General features: G+C 41.8%; 1 protein-coding gene and 1 pseudogene across 1 annotated transcript; both read left to right on the top strand.

Annotated features, from left to right (window-relative positions):
• The first annotated feature begins 783 nt into the window (after positions 1–783).
• LOC147426102 (uncharacterized) lies at positions 784–8,965 on the top strand (annotated as a pseudogene).
• Positions 8,966–17,701: 8,736 nt separating this feature from the next.
• On the top strand, positions 17,702–20,761 carry LOC147426103 (G-type lectin S-receptor-like serine/threonine-protein kinase LECRK3). The gene has a single exon (XM_086498975.1). It carries the CDS (start codon positions 17,909–17,911, stop codon positions 20,447–20,449), a length of 2,541 nt encoding a protein of 846 aa, XP_086355101.1. The 5' UTR covers positions 17,702–17,908; the 3' UTR covers positions 20,450–20,761.
• Positions 20,762–26,697: the final 5,936 nt, after the last annotated feature.

Below are 26,697 nucleotides of genomic sequence, written 5' to 3' on the forward strand. Positions count from 1 at the left end.
TTGTAACCACCTTCAAAACATGGTTAGAATGGATAAGTGGTGGATCTAAGATCTACATATTGCACACACTTTGTTTAGAATAGGAAGTTGGTGGATGTAGGAGAAACCAACCATTGCATTCACCTTGCAAGACGTGCTTAGAATGGCCGAGTGGTGGATCAGAATTGCAGCCACCTTCAAGACTTGGTTAGAATGGTCAGGTGGTGGATCTAAGGTGTGCATATTGCACACATCTTGTTTAAAATGGGAAGTTGGTGGATGTAGGAGAAACCAACCATTGCGTCCACCTTGGAAGACTTCGTTGGAATGGCCAAGTGGTGGATCTTGGATGCACCCACCTTCCAAGAATTGACTAGAATGGCCAAATAGTGAATCTAGTATCTACCTATCCTACATACTTTATTTGAAGATTCAATCTGATGGATCTAAGATACACCAACAATTGTATCCACCTTTCAAAGACTTTCTTAGAATGACCAAGTTGTGGATCTTTGATGCACACACCTTTCAAGACTTGGTTAGAATGGCCAAGTGGTGGGTCTAATATGGATACATTCTTGAAAATGTATTTTAAATGTGGTTTATTTGAAACAATACCTACCTTGAAAAAATTATTCTAGATGACTTATGGGATCTAGGATACACCTACTTTAGTTATCAAATGTCTAAATTGGATAAATATTTGATTTTAGAATCTAAAAGACTTGAAGAGTGTAAATAAAATGTTATGTGTCAATTATGTTTTATACGCTTTCAAAAAATTATTACATTCAACAAAACTCTATGACGGTTCCTATCAATGTTGACTTTGCAAGTGATGATAAGAGAAAATGGTACTTAGACGTTTATGGAATGCAAGGTGCACACTTTCATAAAGTGCATGTCTTTGTGGCTAGTGACAAAGATGAGAATAGATTTGATGATCTAGGGCAGATAGTCTCTGCAAGTGTTTCAACAGTTGAAGGACATCGTGACATTGAGTGCATTAACATTGGGATATCTGCCACCTGGCAATTCTGAGTAACAACTATTGACAAATTCCTATGTCGTAGAAAAAATCATCAAAGACAAGGAAGAGATAATGTTTTCACGAGGTTTGGATGTTAATGAAGATTTATTTAATATCACTGCAGATAGGTTACAAGATGCAATTATTATTGCTTTAAAGGCAAGCAAGTGAAGAATAAGAAATCAAATAAGAAGACCACAACCAAAAAGGCAAGGGGTGTTACAACAGCTGGTGTTGCAGATGTAGATAAGGCCATTTTGAGATCAAAGGACACAAGCAATCAACCCTTATTAAGGTTTGTGGAGTGTGATCCCTTAGAGAACGAGGTCCAAAAAGCAAAGAAGAGTGCTACAGGAGCCATGGAAAAGTATTCGACATACTTCCCTTTGAAGCATAAGGAGTACGAGATTCTCGTCACTAATTGTTTTCTTGCTCTTGATCATTTAAATTGTCATCAGCTAAAGCCTCATCAAGTACAAAATTGTATACTCTTCTTTGGAGAAAGTGCAAATTGGCCTTCATCATGTGCTTATCTGATTCCTATAAAGAATTGTGGCCAAAAGTCTGGAGTTCCAATGCTACGTACTAAGGTAGAAGCAGAAAGACTTGTTGAATACAAGTTTGGATCATTGATGGACAACACTTAATTTATGCAGCCAAAATGTTGAGATTTCAAGAAATGAAAAAGGATGGTGGCTCCCAGGATCTAACACAAGTTGATGAGAAAAGAAAGGCTCAGATTATTGTAGATCCATCCCCACAAGTTGCAACAGCCATATCAGCCATAGAAAATGAGGAGGCCAAGGTGCTATATGTTAAGCAACCTTACAGTGAAATTCTCAAGCATCTTTGAAGTCCGTGGATATTTCAAAAATGTCCATCATGTCCAAACATTGAAGAAAAAGAAGGTGCAAAATCTCGAACACCTTGGGATGTAAGTTTTATTTTTCTTTCTCTCTCATGGTTATATAATCAGAAATCAACTGAAATTATTATATTTAATTTGTTTTTGGTTTTGCAAGCATTTCTTAAAATGGCAAGAATTTTTTCTAGTGCATCATTCATTACCAAACAAGCTCATATGGCCACTTACTCTGATCCTATTTATGATCGATGGCTGAAGATCATAGAGCAATTCGAGAGAGAGAAAAAAAGGCCAGGGGCTTTAGATATTTGTGTGGTCTAGATGAAGATGAAGTAGAAAAAAATCAAACAGAAATAGAGACTGGAACGACTGTTTTGTCTAAGGGTGCAAAGGACACACCAAGTGTAATGGACATGACTAATCGTATCAAGCAACTGAAACAAGATTAAATATTTCAAGATGAGTTGCTTGAGAAATTCAATGTGCTCAATGAAGGAGAATCCATATGAGGATTGGGAGGAGATTTCTACCACATACAACAGTAATGATGTTGTTTACTACCATTTCTTGACACTCTGTGATACTTGGCTAATATCACAACTACAACGTGGTGCACAAAAGATTGATTTTCCAGAAGAGGCAAGAAAGTATATCCAATGGACAATTAGCATTGTGAAAGACAAAGAAGATTCAATTATAGATCTTCCATGGTCTATATATGTTGTCAGTCTTCAATTGGAGGGAAGATCTTACTTAGAGCGCCATCTAAACAATCCTATCCCTATAGAATTGTGTATCTTGGACAACACACGTCATTTGGAGAGCAATCTACAATGGTCAACTGAAAGATTCAAAGATCTCATAGATGGAATTATGTCTATTGCAGGTGGGTCAACATAATCCCAATGTGTGATCCTTTCTTTTTTGTATAATAAATACTATGTGCAGTTATCGTCTGCTTTGCAAAGTATGACAAACATGATCAAAATACAATTTGTTGGGGAATTTACTGGTGCTATAAAATTCTTCACCACACTTGTGTTCTTGAGCAAGGGAGATGCCTTTGAGGGACTTATTAGTTCTTGGTATATGAAGCATCTTGCCTTCCAAAAATTGTTAAGAATGGCCAACTGGTGGATCTAGGATGCACAAAAGCTTTTAGAATAGATTGTTTGGAATGGATTTCTCCACTAGTATGGATACATGTTGCATTTTATTTTGCTACCATCTGTTTATGAATTTGCATATCGCTGCATGCATTGTGTTTGTAAATGTATTGCATTTTTTGTGTGACGTATACCTTTGCATCCATTTGATCGTCGTGCACACTAACCCTTAGGCTAGAAATCTTGGGTTATTTTGCAGTGCCTGAAGCATCGGAGAAATTTGAACTCAACAATGCAGTCGAACGTCATGAGAACAAATTGATTACCCCGCTGGCGTTACACATTCTTTTCGCAGCAAAAGCGTGCTTGAAATTTACTTATGCTAGCTTTTGATAGTTGCTAAAATTCAAAGGTCTAAGGTTCAATTTTTTTTTAAGAGAAGCATGATCAAACAAAAAAAAGAAGAGATGCCTTTGGGGGCTCGTGTTTGTGTTTGCTTGCGAGGGAGAAGAGGGGAAGGGGCTTCCATTTGCAAGGGCCGGCTGCTTAGTAGAGCACGTTGTGAGCATTGTTTCATCAAGAACATTGCGTGTGTGTGTGTGTGTTTGTGTTCTTCATTGAATCGATAGAAAAAGAGAGAGACAAAGTGAGACTCTCTGTTTTTTGAATCCAAGAGAGAAAGATAGGGAGAAAGAGAAAGGGGATTTGCCCTCTTGAGAGAGGGAAGGCTTCTGTAGGTTACCAAAAACAGAGAAAGAGTGAGAGAGAGCTCTCTGTGTGAGAAGCCAGAGCCAAGAGAGAGAGTTGACGAGAGAGACAAGGGCTTAGACTTGCTCTGAAGAAGGAAGAAAAGAGAAGGGCCTTGCCCAATTAACCATAGCCAAGGAAAAAGGGATCGGCTGCTGGGGAGAGAGAATGATGGGCTACCAAGAAAGAGGAGAGTTGAGGATAGAGAGAATGAGGGGCTTGGCCCTGCTGAAAACAAAGAGAGAGAAGAGAGAGAGAGAGAGAGAGAGAGAGAGAGAGAGAGAGAGAGAGAGAGAGAGAGAGAGAGAGAGAGAGAGAGAGAGAGAGAGAGAGAGAGAGAGATAGTCTCTTTGAGTGAAGCGAGCAAGAGAGAGGAAGAGATCCTATCGCACTCTATGTGTAACTCAAGGAGAGAGAGAGAGTGATCCATTTGTGATAGGCAATAGTCAAGAGAGAGGTTGGAAGAGGGAAGTCTCTACCAACAGGCCGTTTGTAGGCAGTGAGAGAGAGAGTGCTATTATGTGTGGAGAAACGAGGAGGGAGAAAGAGAAGGAGCGAGCCTTTGACTCTATAGCATTCGAAGAGAGAGAAACTGATTTTGTCTTTGTTGCCTTATTTTAAGTCAATATATTAAATTCATTAACCTCCCTCCAAGGGAGGGTCCCCATAGAAAACAAAAAGAGAGAGATAGTCTCCGTGCGGGCCAAAGAGAGAAAAAGAGAGATTGGAAGAGAGAGACAGGGCTTTGCCCTGAGCACAAACGCGAGAGAGAGAGAGAGAGAGAATTTTTCTCAGTGTTGAGTATGGGAGGAAGAGAGAGAAGTTGAGAGAGAGCGTTAAAGTGCCAGAGCATGAGTGAGAGAGAGTGCGGTTGCATCCAAATTAAAGGGGAGAGAGTGGCTCACCATCAAACGGTGAGAGGTGCTCTCCCACTAGTTTTTGATTTCACTCGCAAATTTCAAGTATTATTACAAAAGCGGCCATTGAAGCTTGGACAATTGTCAAACGACACAAGTGACGGAGCGACGACGCATCAAAGTGAAGAGTCCCTACCTCTAGCTATTTGCACACTTCTTGCACTATCGCTTTCATATAGCCTCTCGTAGAAAACGTCCGTCAAAATTTGTAATTTATAAAAAATATTGAAGCTTTGTAAAATTCAACCCTCGAGGGTCGTGATAATCACTTTGAGCCTCACCATCGCGTTTTGACTTTCAACGTAGTGGTTTCAGAGCTAAGTTTTCTCTCTCTTGTTCCATTTTGAAATTAAAACAAAGCAAATATTTGTAAAAACAATTTACGCTCAGACATCATAATACAAACACAATTTGTGCCTATTCTCATTGTGCCAGTTTGTAAGCATTCTCTACATCATTTTGTTACCAATCATCACCATATTTGTGCTCGTTCCGTGTTTGTCATTTGCAAGTGTTTGTCTATACTCCAACCACTTCAATGTTCCTTGGCAGCGAACATCTAGCACACTATATTTTCTCTAAATTCCCTCCATCTTTGTCATTGAGCTTTGGGAGGTTCATATTGCACTTATCATACTATCTTTGTTGGGTATCTAGGGGGTTTTTGGGTCTTTGTCCTCTTTGCCTTGCTCGTCCTTGGTCTTGACCTTGACTTGCTCGAGGTTCTGCGACACGAACCTACTTGGAAGGGGACGTATGCATAGTGATAAAGAGTGGTGAGAGCATCTTAGGGAGAGTGAGCGAGCTAAGAGATATCATAGAAGGGAAAAGGAAAAAGAAGTACAAGGGCATTCTAACCTTGCAACTCCTTCATAACAACAGATTCCAAAAGTATCAACTTCGTCGAGTACCTCACTTTCTGTCCATATTCCCATCATGGCTCAACCCTTTGCAATTCAGTGACCCCTAGTGTTACCAACTAATCTCGCTCGCCTTGATGCACCACGCATCCCACTACCGACATTTCATGGGTCGCCCTTGGAAGATCCTAGAGCTCATGTAAACAATTTTAAAATTGCTTGTTTGACGTTGCATATTGTCAAGGAGGGACATGTAATGACTTATTTTAGCACCACACTAAAAGGGGAAGCTTCGAATTGGTTTTCCAAGCAGCAAACAAATTCACCCTACCCCAAGTAAGTTATTCCCTCATGTTCGTATTCACCCTACCCCAAGTAAGTTATTCCCTCATGTACCTTCTTTTGACCTTGTTTTTGGTCTTAATCGAGTGGAGTTTACCATGTCCCTACCACAATACCTTCTCACTTCTCTTTCTAGCCGTGCCCTTTTGAGAAGGTATTGCAGAGATTTGGTCAAAGAGGGTGAGTCCTATTCTTCCTGCTGTTCAGAAGGTGGATTCCCTTCTTGTTGAGCAAGAGTGTCCCCGAGTGGAGTGCATGATCCACCAGTTTGTGATCCCACATACTATAGTTGATGGCGGGTCGGGCGTCAATATTTTGAGTTACATCACCTTTTCCAAGCTTGGGTTATCTTTTAATGGGGTTCCTATTACTGGGTTACACATGGGCGATCACCGTTCTGTGATGAGTGTTGAGGGGTTCATCCATTGTTTGCCCATTACTGTAGCAGGCCGAACCGTGGAGATTGATTGTTATGTTTTGCGGCTTAGTCCGGGACCTAGACAGTACCAGCTTCTTTTGGGGAGACCTTGGATATGGTGAACCGATTGCGTTATTGATATCCCTAGAGGATAGTTGTTGTTGGGTAGGGGATCTTCACAGGTATTTCTACCAGCTTACCCTTCTTCTATTACGAGTCCTGGGGTTACTTCAAAAGTTGAGAGTGATGGTGATGATGATCGTAGTTCTACTTTTTCTTGTACACCCAATTCTTATTATATTTACCCTGATGTTATTGAGATTACCCTTGATTAGGATGAGGAGACTCCACCTTTGTCTAGAGAGGAAGAAACTGTCAGGGTTCCTATAAAAGGGGAGGACAAAGTTGTGCTTTTGGGTGCTTCTTTAGAGTCACCATTAACACTAGAATGGTAACCTAACAGGACATAAAAGTGTCCTTTGAGGGTTTTGGGAAAAAATTCCAAAACCATAGTAGATCCACTCATTTTGAAAAATCCTTTCATGAGCTTATAGTTCAATAACTACTACATATGGAAAAAATGAGAAACTTGTAATTTTTCTCATCCCTTGGTCACAACAAGCCTCCAAATTTTATGGACCAGTGCATTTTGCCTAAAACAACAATTTCTTACGGTTGATTGCATATAAATAAGAGTGGAGATTTTTGTAGGACATGAGATAAAATGCCCCATTAACTTCAATGGGTTGGTCACCAAAACATATGGTTGCTTTTACCTCACTAATTTTTTTTTGGGCAAAAAAAATAGGTACAAAAAAGTTGCATTTTTGCCATTCTTCGGACCTATCATCAAAGTTTCTATAGTCATGCTCAATACAGATACTATATACATGTTTTCTTAGTTCCCTTTGGGCCTCTGAATTCAGAAGGAGCCATGGAGCATGTCAAAAGGATAATGGATCTCTTACAATTGGAACCTTGGGGGCAATGATAAAGTACTAAACACAGCAAACATGAAAAAACTGGGTTTAGCATTATGACCTCTAGAAACCCATAGAAACTACTCAATATCTAGCCAAGTTTGTAGTCTATGATTAGATATGGTTACTACCTACAAAATACACACAATTGGCCTAAAAACTAGCAATATATGAGAAAGTTATACTTGCTACTCTAAAATGTATCGTATTCTTCAGCAATCAAAAAACTTAACCATCATCATATACTATGCTATATAGCATATTAGGTCCCCCAAAACTCAAGGAAGATTAGCTTTATGTTATACATTACACTTACACTTAATCAAAATTGAATTTGGATATCAAGAAAGCCACCAAAAAAATCATAAAAGTGCTTATTTTGGCCAAAAAACAGGATTATGCAATTCTTGTAAATTGGTCATAACTTTCAATTTTAAACACTTAGCTCTCCCTACAAGCATCAAAACATGTTGAGAACTATGAAGGCCTAACCTCTAGCCATCTAAACCTCACGAACATGAAGTTTAGAGTGGTATAGTTGCCAAAAATTGAAAAAAAGCCAAAAACAGGACCCGTTTTTTCACACAGTTTAGGTTCAAAAATGTTGTGCAAGAGTAAGGTTAATGGTCAGATCGATACTCAAAAAAAAATGCTAAGCTTTTTTCAGCTCATAAGGCAACTTTGTGGATATATAGCAACTAGAAATTCATTTTCATACTCTTCAAATAATTCAAGCAAAATGGTCACTTAACAGGACACAAAAGTGTCCAAGGGCATAAAAGTGTCATGTTACCATTATAGTGTTAAGGGAGGAGGTTATTTGTTTATGTCAGGAGTACCAAGACATTTTTTCATGGGATTACACGGAGTTGAAAGGTTTCCCACACGAGTCAGTTGTGCATCACATCCCACTTAAACCTGTTGTTGTTCTTGTGTGTCAATGTCAATGTTGATTGCAGGAGCATTATAGAGAGGGGGTTTATATGGAGATAAAAAAACTTCTAGAGGCTGGGTTAATCTTTCCCGTGGATAACACTGAGCGGGTTTCCCCTATTGTTGTTGTACCTAAGAAAAATAAATAGCTTCGTATATGTGTTGATTATAAACAACTTAATAAGGCTACCATCAAAGACTACTACCCTTTGCCTTTTATTGATTAGATTTTAGATGCTTTAGCTGGGAGGGAGATTTATGGATTAATGGATGGGTTCTCAGGATACAACCAAATGGTCATAGCTGATGAAGATAAGCTTAAAACCACTTTTACCACCATATTTGGGACATTTGCATATCACGTCATGCCATTTGGGCTATGCAATGCTGGGGCATCTTATCAAAAGTATAAGCATGAGAGTTTTCGTGATGACCTTATAAACTTTCTCAAACTATTTATGGATGACATAGGCATGGGGACCACTCGAGCAAATTTTCTTAAGGCCCTCCATTATGTGTTTCAAAAGTGTCAAGAGAAGTCCATTGCATTGAATGCTTGCAAGTGTGTCTTTGGATTCTCCTATGAAATTTTATTGGGACATCTTATTAGTGCACATGGGATAGCTATGGACCCTACAAAGGTTTAAGCCCTCCTTGCATTTTTTGTGCCTACCACTGTTTGTTAGGTTAGGGGTTTTCTTGGGGCTGCTAAGCATTATAGCCTCTTTATTAAAGATATGACTCATCTTATTTTACCACTTAATACACTTTTGAGGGTTGAGAAATGAAGGAGTACGAGCGGAAGTGCGACGCGAGAGAGAGTGCGACAAGAAGAGCACGGCAATATGGTGAACTCGCTCTACTGTAATGTGTAGAGCATAGTGAGTTCTTATTAGGTTTTTACAAAAGAATATGTGTACATACCTGGCGGCCCGCCCACTTACCTGGGCGACCACATTGGGCTTTATACCCCAACAACCTCCCACTTAAAGTCCAATGTGGTACTTTAAGTGTGAGAGAAGCTACTATACAAGCTAATATACAAGAGATGTAGAGAAGTGATGTACTACCCTACACCTAACTGCTTGCGAAAATGCGCAAAGCTCTCTGAGGGAAGTCCTTTTGTTAGAAGATCAGCAGGATTTTCTGTGGTGTGAACTTTGACAAGCTGAAGTTGCTTATCCTCGAGCATTTCCCTGATGAAATGATACTTCACATCCACATGCTTTGTCTTTGAGTGATAAACTGGATTGCGAGCCAATTGTATAGCACTTTGACTATCACAATATAACACAGGCATCTCTTCTTTGATTCCCAAATCTGTTACTAGTCGATTAAGCCAAATTGATTCTTTGCATGCCTCTGATGCTGCAACATATTCAGCCTCTGTAGTAGACTGAGTAACACAATCTTGTAATCTAGAACGCCATGATACTGCTCCACCAGCCAATGTAAAGACATACCCTGACGTAGACCTTCGGTTGTCTAAGTCACTTGCATAATCTGAGTCTGTAAAACCCTTTACACTTAGCTCCTGACTCCCATAGCATATACGCATACTCTTTGTAGCTTTCAGGTATCTCAATATTCCTTTCACTGCCTCCCAATGTTTCTTGCTTGGGTTTGACATGTATCGACTTACTACTCCCACTGCAAATGCAATGTCTGGGCGAGTAGCAATCATTGCATACATCAAACTACCCACTGCAGATGCATATGGAATCTTATCCATTTCAGCCTGTTCTTCCTCTGACACAGGACAATCTTGTTTGCTAAGTTTCACATATGGTGGCAATGGAACACTCAATGCCTTTCCCTTCTCCATATTGAAACGTTGCAAAACCTTGTCAATATACTCTGTTTGAGATAACCCAATCAACTTCTTTGATTTGTCTCTCTCAATGCGCATACCAAGTATATGACTTGCCTCACCCATGTCTTTCATGTCAAACGATTTTTCCATCTTTGTCTTCAAAGCTGAAATTTCTTCCAAGTGCTTGCCAGCAATCAACATGTCATCCACATACAAAATAAGGATCAGCCAACTGCCATCCTTAGCCTTCTTTGTATATAGACAGTGATCGAACTCACTACGTTTGTAGACTTGAGAAAGCATAAACTTGTGGAATTTATGGTACCATGCCCTCGGTGATTGTTTTAAGCCATAAAGACTCTTTAACAACTGGCATACCCAATCTTCCTTGCCTTTCTCAACAAACCCTTCTGACTGCTGCATGTAAATTTCCACATCTAAATCACCATGCAAGAACGCTGTCTTGACATCCATTTGGTGCAACACCAAATCTAATATGGCAACCAATGGAAGAAAGCATCTCAATGTAGTCATCTTGACCACCGGAGAGAAGACTTCATCAAAGTCAATGCCTTGTTCTTGCTTAAAGCCCTTGGCAACAAGTCTTGCTTTGTACTTTGGCTGACTATCATGAGCGGTGATCTTATACCTGTAAACCCATTTACAAGGTAGAGCCTTTTTGCCCCGTGGTAATTTAACTAGTTTCCATGTCTAGTTTTTATGCAGAGCTGTCATCTCTGACTGCATGGCCAATTGCCAATTCCCGGAGTCCTTCATTTGCACTGCTTCCTTGTAACATGAAGGCTCATTGCAATCAGTCAACAGACATACATCATCTCTGACAATACATCCCATATGGAAGTACCTGCAATGTCAGGATGAAATCTAGAATATCAAGCAGCAAACACAAGCTACCTGATGAACTAGTGGATGTCGCCTACAATCTGTGTGTAGATGCGCCCGTGTCGTATGTGACACGCCTCCAAGAACTGTGAGCCGTCCTTCGATGTGTAGACAGCGAAAAATCAACACTCTGGGAGTGTCGATATCCTCAGCACCTGCAATCGTAGGCCGAAAACCCCAAATTTGCAGAGTCGGATCTGCACCCGTCGAGACCACGTAGTCGAAAATGGCCTGCGCAGACCTTTGTCGAAGCCGAACGGTGGCCGAGATGACCTCAGAATGAAATTCTGACAACACCAAACCCTTCGGGCTTACCCACGAGTTGGGGCCGTGTCTTCGCCTGTCGAATTTCACTCCAATCTGAGCTGGTGACTCTAGCGTCCTACAATGCTGCCCCGAGCCTTGATCTGAGCTCTAATACCAGTTGAAGGAGTACGAGCAGAAGTGCAACGCGAGAGAGAGTGCGAGAAGAAGAGCACGGCGATATGGTGAACTCGCTCTACTGTAATGTGTAGAGCATAGTGAGTTCTTATTAGGTTTTTACAAAAGAATATGTGTACATACCTGGTAGCTCGCCCACTTACCTGGGCGACCACATTGGGCTTTATACCCCAACAAGAAAAAGTTTATTTGGGGGAAAGAGACCTCTTTTTTCTTCCTTAAAAGTGCATTTACTAAGGCCCCTATTCTTAAGCCACCAAATGCTTCCAAACCTTTTCATCTATTTTTCACTTTCACATTCAATTTTATCTAGTTGCATTGCCCAACTTTATGACAAGAAATTGCTTCCTATTGCATATTATAGTCGCAAACGTAAAGACGCAGAAACATCCTTCACGGGTGTAGAACGCGCTTGTTTAGCTATTGCTGAGAGTGCTAGGAAATTTTGCACATATTTATCCATGAAGCACTCCATTATATATGTGACAAAGGACTCATTACGACTTATGATGAATAAGTTGGAGCCCCCTAAACGTATCATGCGATGGCTTGTTGAGTTGCAAACCTTTGATTATGTACTTAAATCCAAACCTCCTGCATTGCAAAAGCTTGTGGATTGCTTGGCTGATGTGTCTCCCTGTGTTGATGAGCCTGTCGTACCTGGACCTGATTTGTTTTGCATTGAGCCTTCTCGAGAGCGATATGACCAAATTGCTCATTATTTGTCTACCCTAGAATTTCCCCCAGACATGAGTAAAGATGCAAAGAAAAGATTAGTTACGCACGCACAAAAGTTCTCTATTATTGATGGGTCTTTATATCAAAAGGGGATTGAGGGCATTTATCGCCGCTTTTTTGCACAGGAAGAGATCCCTCATATTCTAAAAGACTGTCATGATAGTGCATGTGGGGGGCCTTCGCAGGGAAGTTGACTGCATTGAAGATCTTGAGAGTAGGGTACTAGTGGCCTAGTGTGTTTAAGGACTCGTTTGAGTGGTGTAAGAGGTGTGATGTTTGCCAGAGAGCCACCCACCTTGAGAATTGTTTGCTCCCTAACAATGCTATTATGGCCACATTACCATTCAAGAAGTGGGACATTGACTATGTTGGGCTTATCACTCCTACATCTAATCATGGGAAATCCTACATCATTTTTGCAATTGATTACGGTCTGAGGTTAGAGTGGTGAGGAGTGATGATGCACACACTACTGCTTTTTTCTTGATTGAGCATGGTATTTGTCGTTTTGGGGCACCAACAAAACTTGTATCCGATAGGGGGACACACTTTTTAAATGATGTTCTCGAGGATCTCACTTCTTATTTTAACATTAGATATGACAAAACTACCCCTTATAAGCCTTCTACCAATGGGCAAGTTGAGATCACTAACAAGACTCTAGTCACTATTTTGAGGAAAACAGTGGATATGGACAAGAGGGATTGGAATGAGAAACTACCAACGGCTGTGTGGGCATATAACACTACTTTTAAGGACGCCACATGTTTCATTCCTTTCTCTTTGGTCTATAGTCAAGAGTGTGTGCTACCAATTGAGCATGAGCTTGCGACTTTGTGGTTTATGCATGCACATTCCTTGCCTTTGGAAGAGAGTTTGAAAGAGAGGCTAGGGACATTAGAGCACCTAGATGAGTGGAGGTTGAGGGCCTATCTACACCAAGAGGTAGAAAAGAAGCATCAAACACAACAAAGAGCAAAGAAGGCTAAAACCTAAAAATTTGAGGATGGGCAATTATTTCTCTTATATGATGCACGTCACGAGTTGTTCCTTGGGAAGTTGAGCCACATGTGGTCCGGTCCTTATCGTATTGTGAAGGTCTTTCCTAGGAACAAAGCCCAACTTGCAAAAATGGATGGGACATGGTTTTCCACGAAAACCAATTTTGATCAAATTAAATCTTATTGGATGTGATCTTGTTCCTTGTTGCAGATGAATGTGGTGAGTCTTCTCTTTGGTGTCTCTACTTTGATGGAGCTTTCCGAAGCAAAGAGAAGGTTAGAAGTTGTGGTATTGTCATATACCCACCCGAGGGGGATGCTATTTTCTTGGGAGATCATTTGAGTAAGAATATTACAGAATATCAAGCACTTTTGATTTGTTTGAGAGTACTACTTCTTTTGGGAGCAACAAATTTTCATATTTATGGAGATTCATAGCTTGTGATACACCAGTTTAATGGCCATGCCCACACCCTTCACCCTTTAATGCACTACTATAGCCTTTTAGACCTCTTCACCCATTTTACCTCTTCCACCCTTACCTTTTTGCCTTGTCAAGAGAACCGTGTTGTTGCTTCCCTTGCTTTGATGGCCCTATATGGATCTTTCACCCAAACTTTTGATAGTTCCTTGGTGACAGCAGCGTCCATCCATGATGACCCTTGGGATGTGTTTTAGAATTTTAAATGCTTGGGATTAGAGGGTTTAACTAGTCATCTTAGGAGTTTCCAAACCTCCCACCCTACCACTTTTGATTCCCTCATCTTATCCATGACTCGTAGACTTATACACCTTTCTGATATCACTTCCCTCACTATTGACCCGTGCCATTTGCTTATGATTCTATAGCCCAATGGATAAGGAACCGGTCTAATCGAAAATTTTGGGTTCACACTAGCAGGCTACTTTTCTCCGTAGGACGCCACTGTTGAATTTTGTTTTGCTACCATCTATTTATGAATCCGCATATCATCGCATGCATTTTGTTTGTGAATGTATTTCATTTTCTGTGTGGTGTATAACTTTGCATCCATTTGATCATAGTGCACACTAACCCTTGGTCAAGAAAGCTTGGGTTATTTTGCAATTCGTGAAGCATCAGAGAAATTTGAAGTCAACAATGCAGCCAAACATCATGAAGACAAACTGATTACCCCGTCGACGCCACACACGTTTTTTGCAGCAAAAGCGTGCTTGAAATTTACTCATGCTAGCTTTTGATAGTTGCTAAAATTCAAAGGTCTAAGGTTCAATTTTTTTAAAGAGAAGCATTATCAAACAAAAATAAATAAAGAGATGCCTTTGGGGGCTCGTGTCTGCTCGTGAGGGAGAAGAGGGGCAGGGGCTTCCATTTGCAAGGGCCGACTGCTTAGTAGAGCACGCTCTGAGCATTGTTTCATCGAGATCATTGTGTGTGTGTGTGTGTGTGTGTGTTCTTCATCGAGATCATTATGTGTGTGTGTGTGTGTGTATGTGTGTGTGTGTGTGTGTGTGTGTGTGTGTGTTGTTCATTGAATTGATAGAAAGAGAGACAGAGAGCCTCTTTGTTTGTTGAATTTAAGAGAGAAAGATAGGGAGAAAGAGAAAGGGGCTTTGCCCTACTTTTAGTCAAAACCTGAGAGAGGGAAGGCTTCTGTAGGTTACCAAAAACAAAGAAAGAGTGAGAGCGAGCCCTTTGTGTGAGAAGCCATAGCCAAGAGAGGGCTCAGCCTTGCTGTGAACAAGGAAGAAAAGAGAAGGGCCTTGCCCACCAGTTAATTATAGACAAGGAAAAAGGGGTCAGCTGCCGAGAGCCTGGGAGATAGAACGAGGGGCTGCCAAGAAAGAGGAGAGCCACGGAGAAAGAGAACAAGGGGATCGGCCCTACTGAAAAAGAAGAGAGAGAGAGAGAGAGATAGTCTCTCTGAGTGAAGCAAACAAGAGAGAAGAAGAGATCCCGTAGCGCTCTATGTGTAACTCGAGGAGAGAGAGAACGAGCCATCTGTGACAGGCCATAGTCAAGAGAGAGGTTGGGAGAGGGAAGTCTTTGTGTTAACATGAATTTCTTCCCTCTCTTGGTCAGAGTTATTATCAGAACTTGAAGAATCGAAATTATCTGCACAGTGTCATTCCTCTGTTCTAGTACCTATTGTGCCTCTTTCAGTGTTTCCTGTTGCAGTTATATCTAATTTAATGTTGTTAGTCGGGCTTCTTGGCTGAAAGATTGCTCTTTAATTTATGCTAAGTGATGCAAAGAAAACTATGGAGAACGAGATCAGAGATAGCGCTAGAGAAATGGAAATTAGAGAGCAGAAATTGAAATCAAAAATAAAAAATCACGATCAAAAATCAAAAGTTGGAATCATAAATCAAAATTTGAGGCACTCTGCAAGAGAGAATGAAGGAAACTTTGCTTGCAGGTGGAACTGATCCAGTAAGATCCCGACAAAGTTTTTTGTTTGTGTGTGTGTGTGTCACTGAACCGCATCTCAGTAATACACGAAATGGTGAGTCTTCATCACTAAAACACCGTGATCGCGAAAGTGTTGAGGGCATATATCCTCAACAGGGAAAAACATAGAGAAGACTCTCAAAACTGCATGTGTAAAGATTGAGTGAGAGCAAGAAGAGAGAGAGAGAGAGAGAGAAAGAACTCATAAAACTGGTTTGTGTATAGAATCGTTCATCAAATTGCTCAACAACATTACAATTTATAGCTTTAACCTACGGCCTTACAGAATCTGACTAAGCAAGATTTGATTGACTCAACATCTGGCTAACCAACATCCAACCCAGCAGAAATCCGACTCAGTGACATCTGACTCAACATAATTTTGACTAAGAACATCTTACTGAGCACAAATCTGATCGGTACAACTATCTGACTAAGCATAATTCTCACTGTAGGTTTAACACATATCTGACTCAACACTATATCCAGTCAACAAATGTTCCCTACTTCCTCCACCAGTCCTTGAACTGCAACCAACATAGTCTCAGGAATCCCAGACCCTAACTGATCTGGTTGTGTTTTCTCAGAAGACTGGGCTGGTATCTTCTGAATGACCCGGGCATGAAAACTTTCTGGTTGCTCTGGTAGCTTCTTGGCTAGATCTTTTGTGATCTTATCCGCCAATTCTCTCTACTCCTGCCATTCATCGATTACCTTTCCTTTGCCCTTTGCCTTCCATACCTCTCTCTGCTGAGCTCATTTGCTACTTTCAGAACTGACTGGTTTTGTCGGCTCATCTGGGATTTCCTCAATGACCACACCTTTACTCCGTGTAGCTGCTCGTACTGGAACTGCTCTTGGGCTTTCACCTCAGTAGCCATAGTGCTAGGTGCTTCTAGACACTAAGTCGCAAAATGCCCATATTTGCCACAAGTGTAACAATTAAGGCTTCGATTTTGAAATTTACCACGACCCAGGCCTCGACCAGTACTGTTGGGGTATAAAGCCCAATGTGGTCGCCCAGGTAAGTGGGCGGGCCGCCAGGTATGTACACATATTCTTTTGTAAAAACCTAATAAGAACTCACTATGCTCTACACATTACAGTAGAGAGAGTTCACCATATCGTTGTGCTCTTCTTCTCGCACACTCTCTCTCGCGTCTCACTTCCGCTCGTACTCCTTCAAATGGTATCAGAGCTCAGATCGAGGCTCGGGGCAGCACTGCAGGAGGCTAGAGTCACCAGCTCAGATTGGAGTGAAATTCGACAGGCAAAGACACGGCCCCAAATCTGAGGTCATCTCAGTCACCGTTCGGCTTCGACAAAGGTCTGCGCAGGCCATTTTCGACTACGTGGTCTCGACGGGTGCAGATCCGACTCTGCAAATTTGGGGTTTTCGGCCTGCGCAGAGTGTTGATTTGTGGCTGTCTACACATCGAAGGACGGCTCACAGTTCTTGGAGGCGTGTCACATACAACACGGGCGCACCCCACAAGAAGGGGGGTAATTATTTTGAGTTAACCCCCATCCCCCCTCCACTAACTGCACCTCAAAGTTGGATTTTACACAAGTTACCCCCACGTCCATGGTGTGTGTGTGTGTGTGTGTGTGTGTGAGAGAGAGAGAGAGAGAGAGAGAGAGAGAGAGAGAGAGAGAGAGAGAGCACAAGTCTTAGGCTAGGTTCACAGTGGGCGGCGGCAGTAAACGTCCCCTACGTGGCAGTGAATCACAGGCATGCACGTCAGAGCAGGTGTTCACAGTGCGCGGCGGGCAGAAACTCATTTCGGCTGCCAGCACATGGAACAAAAATGGGTTGTGACTTCCGAACCCCCCCCCCCCTCGCCCAAACGACTTCCACCCTCCACGTCATCTTAGAGGCTTGACGTGGTCATTTATTTTTCCTTCAACTATGGTTTATTAATGCAATTTATTAAACTTTGCTTCCTTTCACTCTTTGTTCCGCCGCCGCCCCAGGTTCACACTAGACGACGGAAGAAAATAGAGCCATTTTTTGTTCCATTATCTGTGTGAATAAATGGGTGGCGAAAGTGTGCATTTTGCAACTCTTCCTACCCAATGTGAACCCAGCCTTAATACGATTACCCCCTCCCGTGGAGGCCCGTTCTACACCTAACAACTTAGTTCAAACTTCACACTGCAAAATTACCTGCAATGAGACCAGGCGGAGGAAATCCATCGCACATGCGCGTCACACCTGATTTGTCGTAGCTGAGATTGTCTTCTTCGGGGCCCCGCGGAAGAGGTGCTGGCTTCTCTTTTTTTCTCTCTTCCTCGGCCGTAGACCTGCACCAAGCTTTGCAGGTCCTTTCCCTGCTGCACCTTAAAAAGGCGGTGCCGGCTGTAGAGCACTTTGCAATGTGTGTCAAATCTCTGCTTAGGCTACATGGCTTCCGTTTTCATATGGGCGGTTGCCTTACTGAGCCTGCATTTCCCTGTTGGGTCCTTTGCTTTACGCCTCTATGCAGCAGGAAATGCTTCTTTCATCGCTGGGCAAGATTCGTCGTCTTTCTGGTCTTCCGATGCAGGAAATTACACATTTGGTTTCAAGACAATCGATGAGGAGAATTATCTTCTCTCTGTTTGGCACTCTACCGATCCAAACAGAACGGCCCTCTGGTGGGCAGGAATTGATGATAACCCCATTCTTAGATCTGGTTCTATCCTTAACTTCACTGTTGATGGCTCGCTCGAGCTCCGCAATTCGCAGGGTAACCTGCTCTGGAGTAGCGGCAGCACCTCTGCCTCTTATGCCCAGCTTCAAGACACAGGTAACCTCGCCCTCCTTGAGAAGGATCGCACCTCTGTCTCCTGGCAAAGCCTCAATTATCCCCGCGAATCCATCATGCTCTCCCATTTGCAGGACGCCTTTGTTGCCAACAAGTCCTTCTTCCTTCAGTCAAGAAGCAATCAATCATCTTTTGGTCCTGGTACATTCCACATTGCCACCGATGCATACCTCAATTTGTATTTCCATGCCTTAGATTCGCTGAAAAATGACTTCATCTACGTGTATGCCAGCATGAATATTAGTGGCGGTCTTCAAATTGTTCGCGACAACCTCATTCTCTTTAAAAGTAGCACACAAAGCAATGAACTCCAGCGGCTGACATTGGATTATGATGGGAACTTGAGAGTATACGAATGGGAGTCCAATGTAAGCTCATGGAAAGATGTGTGGCAGTTGATGGATAATAAGTGCATGCTAGGCAGCCCATGTGGGCCTTTTGGCATTTGCAAGGAGGCGAGCAACAGCGCAAATGGACTGAGCTGTGGTTGCCCGCCTGGTTATCAAGTGCGGGTTGCAGGGGATCTGTCACAAGGGTGCAAAAGCCTTATCAGCTTCAACGCTTCATGTGGAACAATATCAACAAATTACAGCACAACTATGGTCGAAGTGTCCCACAGTGACTACAACTACAATGACCTCACACATGAAACTAATGTGGGATTGAATGACTGTAAATTGCTATGCTTGAATGATTGTGCATGCATGGCTGCATCATACAGAGCTGACGGAGTGTGCTTCATAAAAGGCAATAGTCAAGTTGGGTATCTTTTAAATGGGTTTGCATCAGACACCAACACTCTTTTAATCAAAGTGGTGGAACCCGCTTCCGCGGACAGGGAGAAGCATGCATGGCTCATCGGCATTGGGGTTGGAGTACCAGTGGATATATTGGTGGTCGTGGCTTTGATCTGCGGTGCTTGGTTTCGACGCCGTGGAAGAGGGGCATGCATGACATGGCGGAGGAGCCATAGTGTTGAAGCAAACGGACCAGTGAGATATTTCGGATATGATGAGTTGGTAGTGGCAACACACAATTTCAATGAAAAGCTCGGTGAAGGTGGCTTTGGGGAAGTGTACAAAGGATGGGTGAAAGTAGGAGGGAAGTCTAGCATACAGGGTGCTGAGCAAATGCTTGTAGGCACCAGTGACATGAATAACAGGCAGCTTGCAGTGGCAGTGAAATTGCTAAAAGGCGGTGTAGACAAAGAACCAGGGGCTGGTGGTGGTGCAAGGAGGGGGAGTGCAGAGATGCAGTTTAGAGCTGAGGTGAAAACTTTGGGAAACATACATCATGTGAATTTGGTAAGTTTATTGGGATACTGCTTGAGGAAGCAACGCACAAGAGTCCAGAGGCTTCTTGTGTACGAGTACATGGAAAACGGCTCCCTAGACAAGTTTCTTTCTAGCTCTGAACATGAGCTGCTTCCATGGGCTACACGATACTCTATCGCGTTAGGTGCAGCACGCGGGGTATCCTATCTTCACCATGAGTGCAACCCACCCATCCTGCACTGTGACATCAAGCCCCATAACATTGTCCTTGACAAACAATTCACAGCCAAAGTGGCTGACTTCGGCTTTGCCAGGCGCTTCCATTTGGACAGCCATATTACAATGTCTGGCATCCGAGGCACGCGCGGCTACCTGGCCCCGGAATGGCTTACTAGCCAGGAGCTTACCTCTAAGGTGGATGTCTTCAGCTTTGGGATGCTCCTTTTAGAGCTAGTGCGTGGTTTTAAGAGCATAGATGACATCAAGACACCTTTGATGGAGTGGGCGATTGGATGCATTCAAGAGGGAGCTGTTATTGTGCAGCAGTCTGTTGGGAATGAGGACACCTTGTCTGCTGAAGAGCTGAATGACACTGGTATTGATTCTCAAGAGGCAGCTCAGAAGCTTAAGGTGCTCAAAGTAGGGATGTGGTGTATCCAGCATCAGCCTTCGATGCGACCGGCGATGTCTCGTGTTGTCCAGTTGATAGATGGAACTATTCCACTGGAGGATCCTCCTATCCCTCGTTCTACAGCTAATTTTATACTCCCACCCTCATTACTATCAGATAGTGGCTTTGTAAGCTCAACAACAACAGCAAGTACTAATAATGACTATTCTTACTCGGCGGTTTCTGCTAGGTAGGTTTTTAAGGGATTGCCATGGACAACATGACTTAGGCTTGTATCATCAGTAAGGACATATACCGCAAGAAACAGATGATCCTGGACAATTGCATATGTAAAGTCTGAGTGTACAAAATTATGTGCCAAAGCTTAGTTTAAGGAAAAAAATAAGCTAGGTTCGTGCAATAATCCTTGGTAACTACTTATATATGTGCTCGACATTTTACAAGTCTCATGTGGAAAGAAATTTCTTTGTGATTAGAATCAAATAAAGAAAGTCATGTGAGTCAAATATGTAACATTTATGATCTCAATAATGACCACATAAAGTATTCAATTCATTTAAATTTGCATTGTTTTATGCTACACATATACTAGATCTACCACTTTATTGCTTAAGGTGATACTAGTTGATGGTTATACAAGCCACATTTGGTAATTTATTTCATATCCCAAAAATTGCGCATGTCGAAATTCATACTTCTTATTTATAAAGATTACCTTAAAAATTAAGTCTACTTTTGGATTTGTCCATTCATCTCATTTATTTGTATACAAATAGGTTAGATGGACAGATTGGAGAATCTACATGTACACTTTCATTGGTTTTCCACAGCATTATTTGTTGTGCAAGAAATTTAGAACTATAGATTTTCTTAAATGAGCTTTAATTATAAAATCCCTATGAGTTTGAAACCTTAGATTCAATATGGACCTCTCATAGTGATGATCAAAGAGGCTGTGAAAGAGATATATAAAATATATGCATTATTAACGAAGCATACAATTTGAGGAAAAATACATCACACAACACAAGCAACAATTAACGAGAGAAAAAGAAAAAGAAGGAGAAACCAAAATTATCATACAATTTACATTCCCAAGAAAGCAACGCTTTGTATGCAGTTCACAGACCCTCATACAAAAAAATTTGATTCAACATTTTCTTATTAACTCGTGCATACAACAGCATGGCATAGCCCTTGCTATCAAGGTCTAGGGGAGGGGGGCAACATATCTTGGTCCTAAATCTACTAATCATTAAAACCAATAATCTTCATACAACCACTTTGAATCGAATACAAATTGCTCACCTAACCCCTGTAAACCTAACAACTCACCACGTGGAACCTCAGGTTCTCGGATTGTGTCACATTGATATAATCCCACACTAATGAAATCCACACAATTTAGCATTGGGATTGTCAGAGTCACACGTCCACACTATAAAATTATCACATACCAATGTAAAGCGGACAACTTAACTATCGATTTTTTTTTTTTTTTGTGACTCCCCATCCCTTGGACTCTTGAGGATCAGGAAAAGACCTCTAGTGCCGTTTCCCCCATAATAAGTGCTTCCACCTTCACTTGAGGAAGGGATAGCGCCGGCACTAATTGACACCACTTTTGGGAGATGGGATCGACGGTCCACAATCTTTGAATGATGTAGACCATCCGATTGTTTTTGGGAAAACAAAAATTTTGCATGTTATTGTCTGCGAGCCTTGAACCCACCACCTTCCCCACACAGCATTACTATCCTCTTGCTCAGCTATCACACACCAGTTGATATGGTAAAGATTTCAGCAAGTTGTTCACATGCCACTCACATAAAGGTTCACTTGAGAATTAGGAGGTTCACTTTGTGTTCAACGGTTCATGCCATGCATGCTCACATGAGGTTCACAACGGATTCACTTGGTATTCATGTCATGCTCACATGACATTCACAACGAATCACTTGGAGAGAGCCCCCTTGTCTTTTGCACTGAGATTTTCTCTAAAAGAGGTTTGAAACTAGAGATACAACAGCTTGATCTTGATCTTGATCTGAGCCTTCCCTCAAGAGGTGCGCACATGGAGCTCATCTTGAACCGCAGCGGCAAGAGAGAACAATGTGGCAAGAATCTTCATCCCGCTGCGGCAAACCCGTCAAAGTAGGGCTTGGGACGTAGTTAGCCGCTGCGGCCCACCAATCTCGCAAAAAGTGAAGGGGAGGGAGAGCGTATTCCATGGAGATGAGTAGATTGTGTGCGCGAAGAGGGCTTGGCGGCAGTGCGCTAAATTTTCGGCTGTAGAGAATTCCTTGCTGGTAAATCTTCATGTGCGCACCCTTTCAATGAGATTCGCACCCTCGGTGGCGTGCCCCATGGACCTCCATATTCTCTCTCTCTCTCTCTCTCGTCTCCGTTTGTGTCTGCAACCATCAGCAACGTTAGAAGATGCAAAGATTGGAAGGTCTTTGCATCTCTCTCTCTCTCTCTCTCTCTCTCTCTCTCTCTCTCTCTCTCTCTCTCTCTCTCTCCCCCCCCCCGGCCGCTCGCTATTGTACCGACCAGCTCCATCGCCATGTACTAACCTTCGTCGCCGGTGACACTGTAGCGAGGCTGTACGTGCGCTACAATCGTCTGAGGAATGAGTAGGGATGCTCCTTCGTAGCCCTAGAGAAATACCACTTGTAGAAGAACTAAACATGCAGGTTGAAGGCATGACACTCTGCAAGACGTGTACAATGAGCTTTCCAGATAATCAACAAAGTAGTACTCCCTCTCTTCCTCCCTCAAACACACACAGGTGATGTATCAAGCAAGCTTTGCATTAGACAAAATACAACCCAGTGCTTTGTACCTTCCATTGCGGAACATATCCTTCAACCAATGCATCTAAATGCATTCCAAGATAGGCACCATTCTGGAAAAGAATCTCATCAGAAACACTTTGTTCTTTCAAAAGCACACCATCCGTGGTAGACATGTCAACAAAATCTTGAATTCTTAGTCAGGTGGTTCACTAAAGCACCTGATGAAAGGTCCCTCTAACTGCTGACCTTGAAGGTTTATGCATCATGGCTTCAAGATGCAAGCATAGCTGACTGAATCTGGCTCATTTTACACCCAATGAAAATACCCCAGAAGATTTGCGATACATTTTAAGAAAGACTCCATCACATACAAGAAGTTGATCAAAAATTGTTTCACAAAATATACCAACTTTAGTGAACATGGTTACTAGAATTGTGCAATCAATACATTCAAGAGACTTCAATGTGACACTAACCTCCTTTGTTCGCATTGATGATTACATCTCGGGATAAGCTCTTGCTTAGCATTAGTATAAAACTACTCATTGTTACTCTCCGGGACATTCATCATGAAGAAATTTTTCTCTCATGTCAATTTTGATCCCTGATTGATGACACATGCCATTAAGAAGGCTTGCATAGATACTTCTATATGCATGGGTAATTCCATATGGAAAGAAGCTATTGCTTCACATCTAATGAATATAGGTGAATAGATTTATCACCTTTGTTTCTAGACGTATTTTGCAAAAGGAGCCGACATCTTAAAGTTGCATTTGATGAAAAGATGGTTACATCTAGAGATAACCTCTAGCTATGTATCGAGTGAAATCATGAAAAGAATAATGGATACAGTAGACATGGCAACCAAAGCTCTACAATCAATGTATTCCATCAGATTTGACATTTTTCTCCGAATATATGATTGCTTCTCGGAGTAATATTTTGCTTTGCATCATATTAAAACATCACAAAGGTCACTTGCTATTATCCTGCTAGAGAGATTTTTCATTTCAAGGAACTGCATATAAGTGATTGAATCAAGAGAAAAGAAGGTGATGCATCCCTTACCTCCAATCAAATAGCCCATAGTTTTCTCATCTTTCCTTTTCTTGGTGTGTTCTTCAATGAAAGAATGCATCTTTAAGTAGCTCTACCCTTGCATCTAATGAAAATAGCACCCAGGTTCCACATCCTTCTCTTGCTAGACATATTGTGTGGTCAATGTACCAAAGAGACCGAAACCATGTGCCCAAAGATTCATCACCCTCCCTTGCTGGACATATTCTGAAGTCAATGCATTCCAAGAAACCCTATTTCACTTTGCTTCTGATGAAAACTCGAGAGATCTTTTGCAATCAATGCGTTTCAAGAGAGGGCCCATCTTAGATGGAAAGATTATCAAAACATCTTTGTGCTTTACATTACATTAGGTAGACATGTCGACAAACTCTCTGCAAAGCACGCGTTTTCTTTAGAGCCTCAAAATGCAAGCACAACAAAAGCTTTGCAACTTTGATCTTTTTTCAAGATCCTTAACATGCAAGCATATGTGATTGCATCTAAAAACAAGTCCTTGCTTCAAACCCTTCCTTTGTTTGACATATCCCGCAATCAATGCACTGTGAATTTATTTGTGTGACCAGCCTGCAAGATTTATGCAACATATATTCAAGATGCACCCACAGGTGAGTGTATTAGGATTGCTTTGCGTCGGATGAAAAAAGTCCAGAGCTTTGTATCCTTTCATTATTGAGCATATTCTCCGATCGATGCATCCTATGAGACCACATCTCCACATTTGGTGAGGTAAAAACATCGTAAAACTATGCAAAGCACGCGTTTTCTCGAGATATAAGCAAAGGTGATTGCATCTAAAGAGAATTCCTTTCTTCACATCTAACAAAAAACTCTTGTCTTTCTTTATTGGACAAATCTTTGCAATCAATGCATTGTGAATTTATTTGCCTATGCCAAAGTCTACAGACACTACAATAGATTCCAAACAAAATCATCTCATGAAAACAATCCTTACAAGGCTGCCTTGAGGGGTTATGCAACATATTTTCAAGATGCAGACATAGGTGAATGTATCATGCTTGCTTTGTATCAGATGAAAACATCATAGAGATTTGCATCCGTTCATTGTTGAACATTGTAATGAAATTGGCCTATTTAACTTGAGAGTAGCGGAAATTAATGAAAGTACTTTTGAGAAATGACTTTGTGAGCATAGCGGGTGAACATAGTTGAAGATAGCAACATAATCATAGCTAGTTAACTTGGCATGAACAATACTTTTGCAACAGAGAGAATTTAGAGAACATGACAACAATTGAGGACCGGATTCATGTGGAGCCGGTCCCCCCTCCAATAGGCATTTGTATTATTATTTCTCCCATTAAGAGAGACTTGTTACAATACAATCTTTGTGTTCCTTGTGACCTAGGTGATGCAATGAAGATGGAAAGCTTCATGCATCACAAACATAACATAAACTTGAAGAAAGCTTTAACTATCCCAAGCCTCAGTCCCAAGACCTCAAACACCTTCGAAGGTGGAGAGAGCTAGTAGGGAATGAGGGTAGGGAAGAGGAAGGAGAAACATTTTGTAGGAGAAAGAGTTAGTTCCTCACTTATCATAACTCTTGTTGCTAGCATACATAATGGCATAGTAATGAATAAGAAGGCGATGGCAAGCTTAAGCATTGAAGCATGGCTCTTGGTTGGATTTGCACTCCATATCCAAGAGTGTTGGTGTAGGCTCTCAACCTCTACTTGCTTGGAGAAGGAGAGGAAGCTTTTGCACTTTGCATAGCACACAATGAGAGTGTTTGTGAGTGTGTGTGGGTGAGTATACCTTGCAAGAAACCCCCCTCCTTGCTAGGTCGACCCCCTCTTCTAGCTCATCATTGAAGCTCATTGGCTCATGCCAAGCCTAGCCAATCACAAGCTTGGGCCATTTCTAGCAATAGGTGTAGTCTTGGGACAAGTGTCCCCCTTTCCCCTTAGAGAGAGAGAGGACTTGATAAATGCAAAAACAATTAGATAATTGTTGTAAATTATCATTGGACCCCTTTTAATCCTAGCCAATAGGGTTCAAGCACCTCATGGAGGTAACATGGGTAGTGGCTTGCCATGTGTCCCTGCTGCCTCTTTAAGCTTGGGATTTCCTTGAGAGTGTGTGTGTGTGTGTGTTCTCTTTCTAACCCCTAAGAAAAGGGCTCACCCCCCTCTTTGTAGGGATCTTTTTGACCCTGGGTGCTCAAGAACCTTAGTCATCAAGCATGACTAAGCACTTGGACTAGGGGTGTTCCCACAAGCATCTTAGGCAAGCATGTCAAAGCACCTCAAGCACCTTAATCATGCAGCAGGTCAAGTACCTCGAGCTTGGACCAAGTTCCCACCTCAAGCTCGGACCGGGTTCCCACCTCAAGCTCAGACCTAGCTTGACTATGGTCCTAGATCTAAGGACTTTTACACACATTATTGGAGGTCTTCAATGAAGATAACCCTAAGGTCTTATGCTCCATTGTTTAACCTTGCTCTTTGATAGACCATCTCTCATTTGGGCTCCTTTACCATTGGCCCTGTGTTGAGATAGATCTATAAGCACATGTGTATATCTTAACCCTTGTTTCCGTTTATTCTCCCACATTAAGTGATCAATTTAATATGAGAAAA

The sequence above is a fragment of the Adiantum capillus-veneris genome, chromosome 24 (genome assembly GCF_014529385.1).
Source record: "Adiantum capillus-veneris isolate H3 chromosome 24, ASM1452938v2, whole genome shotgun sequence".
Lineage (NCBI taxonomy): Eukaryota > Viridiplantae > Streptophyta > Polypodiopsida > Polypodiales > Pteridaceae > Adiantum > Adiantum capillus-veneris.

Bases quoted from the DNA above. Each gene is read 5' to 3' on its own strand.
- LOC147426103 (XM_086498975.1), top strand. From the start codon at position 17,909: ATGGCTTCCGTTTTCATATGGGCGGTTGCCTTACTGAGCCTGCATTTC.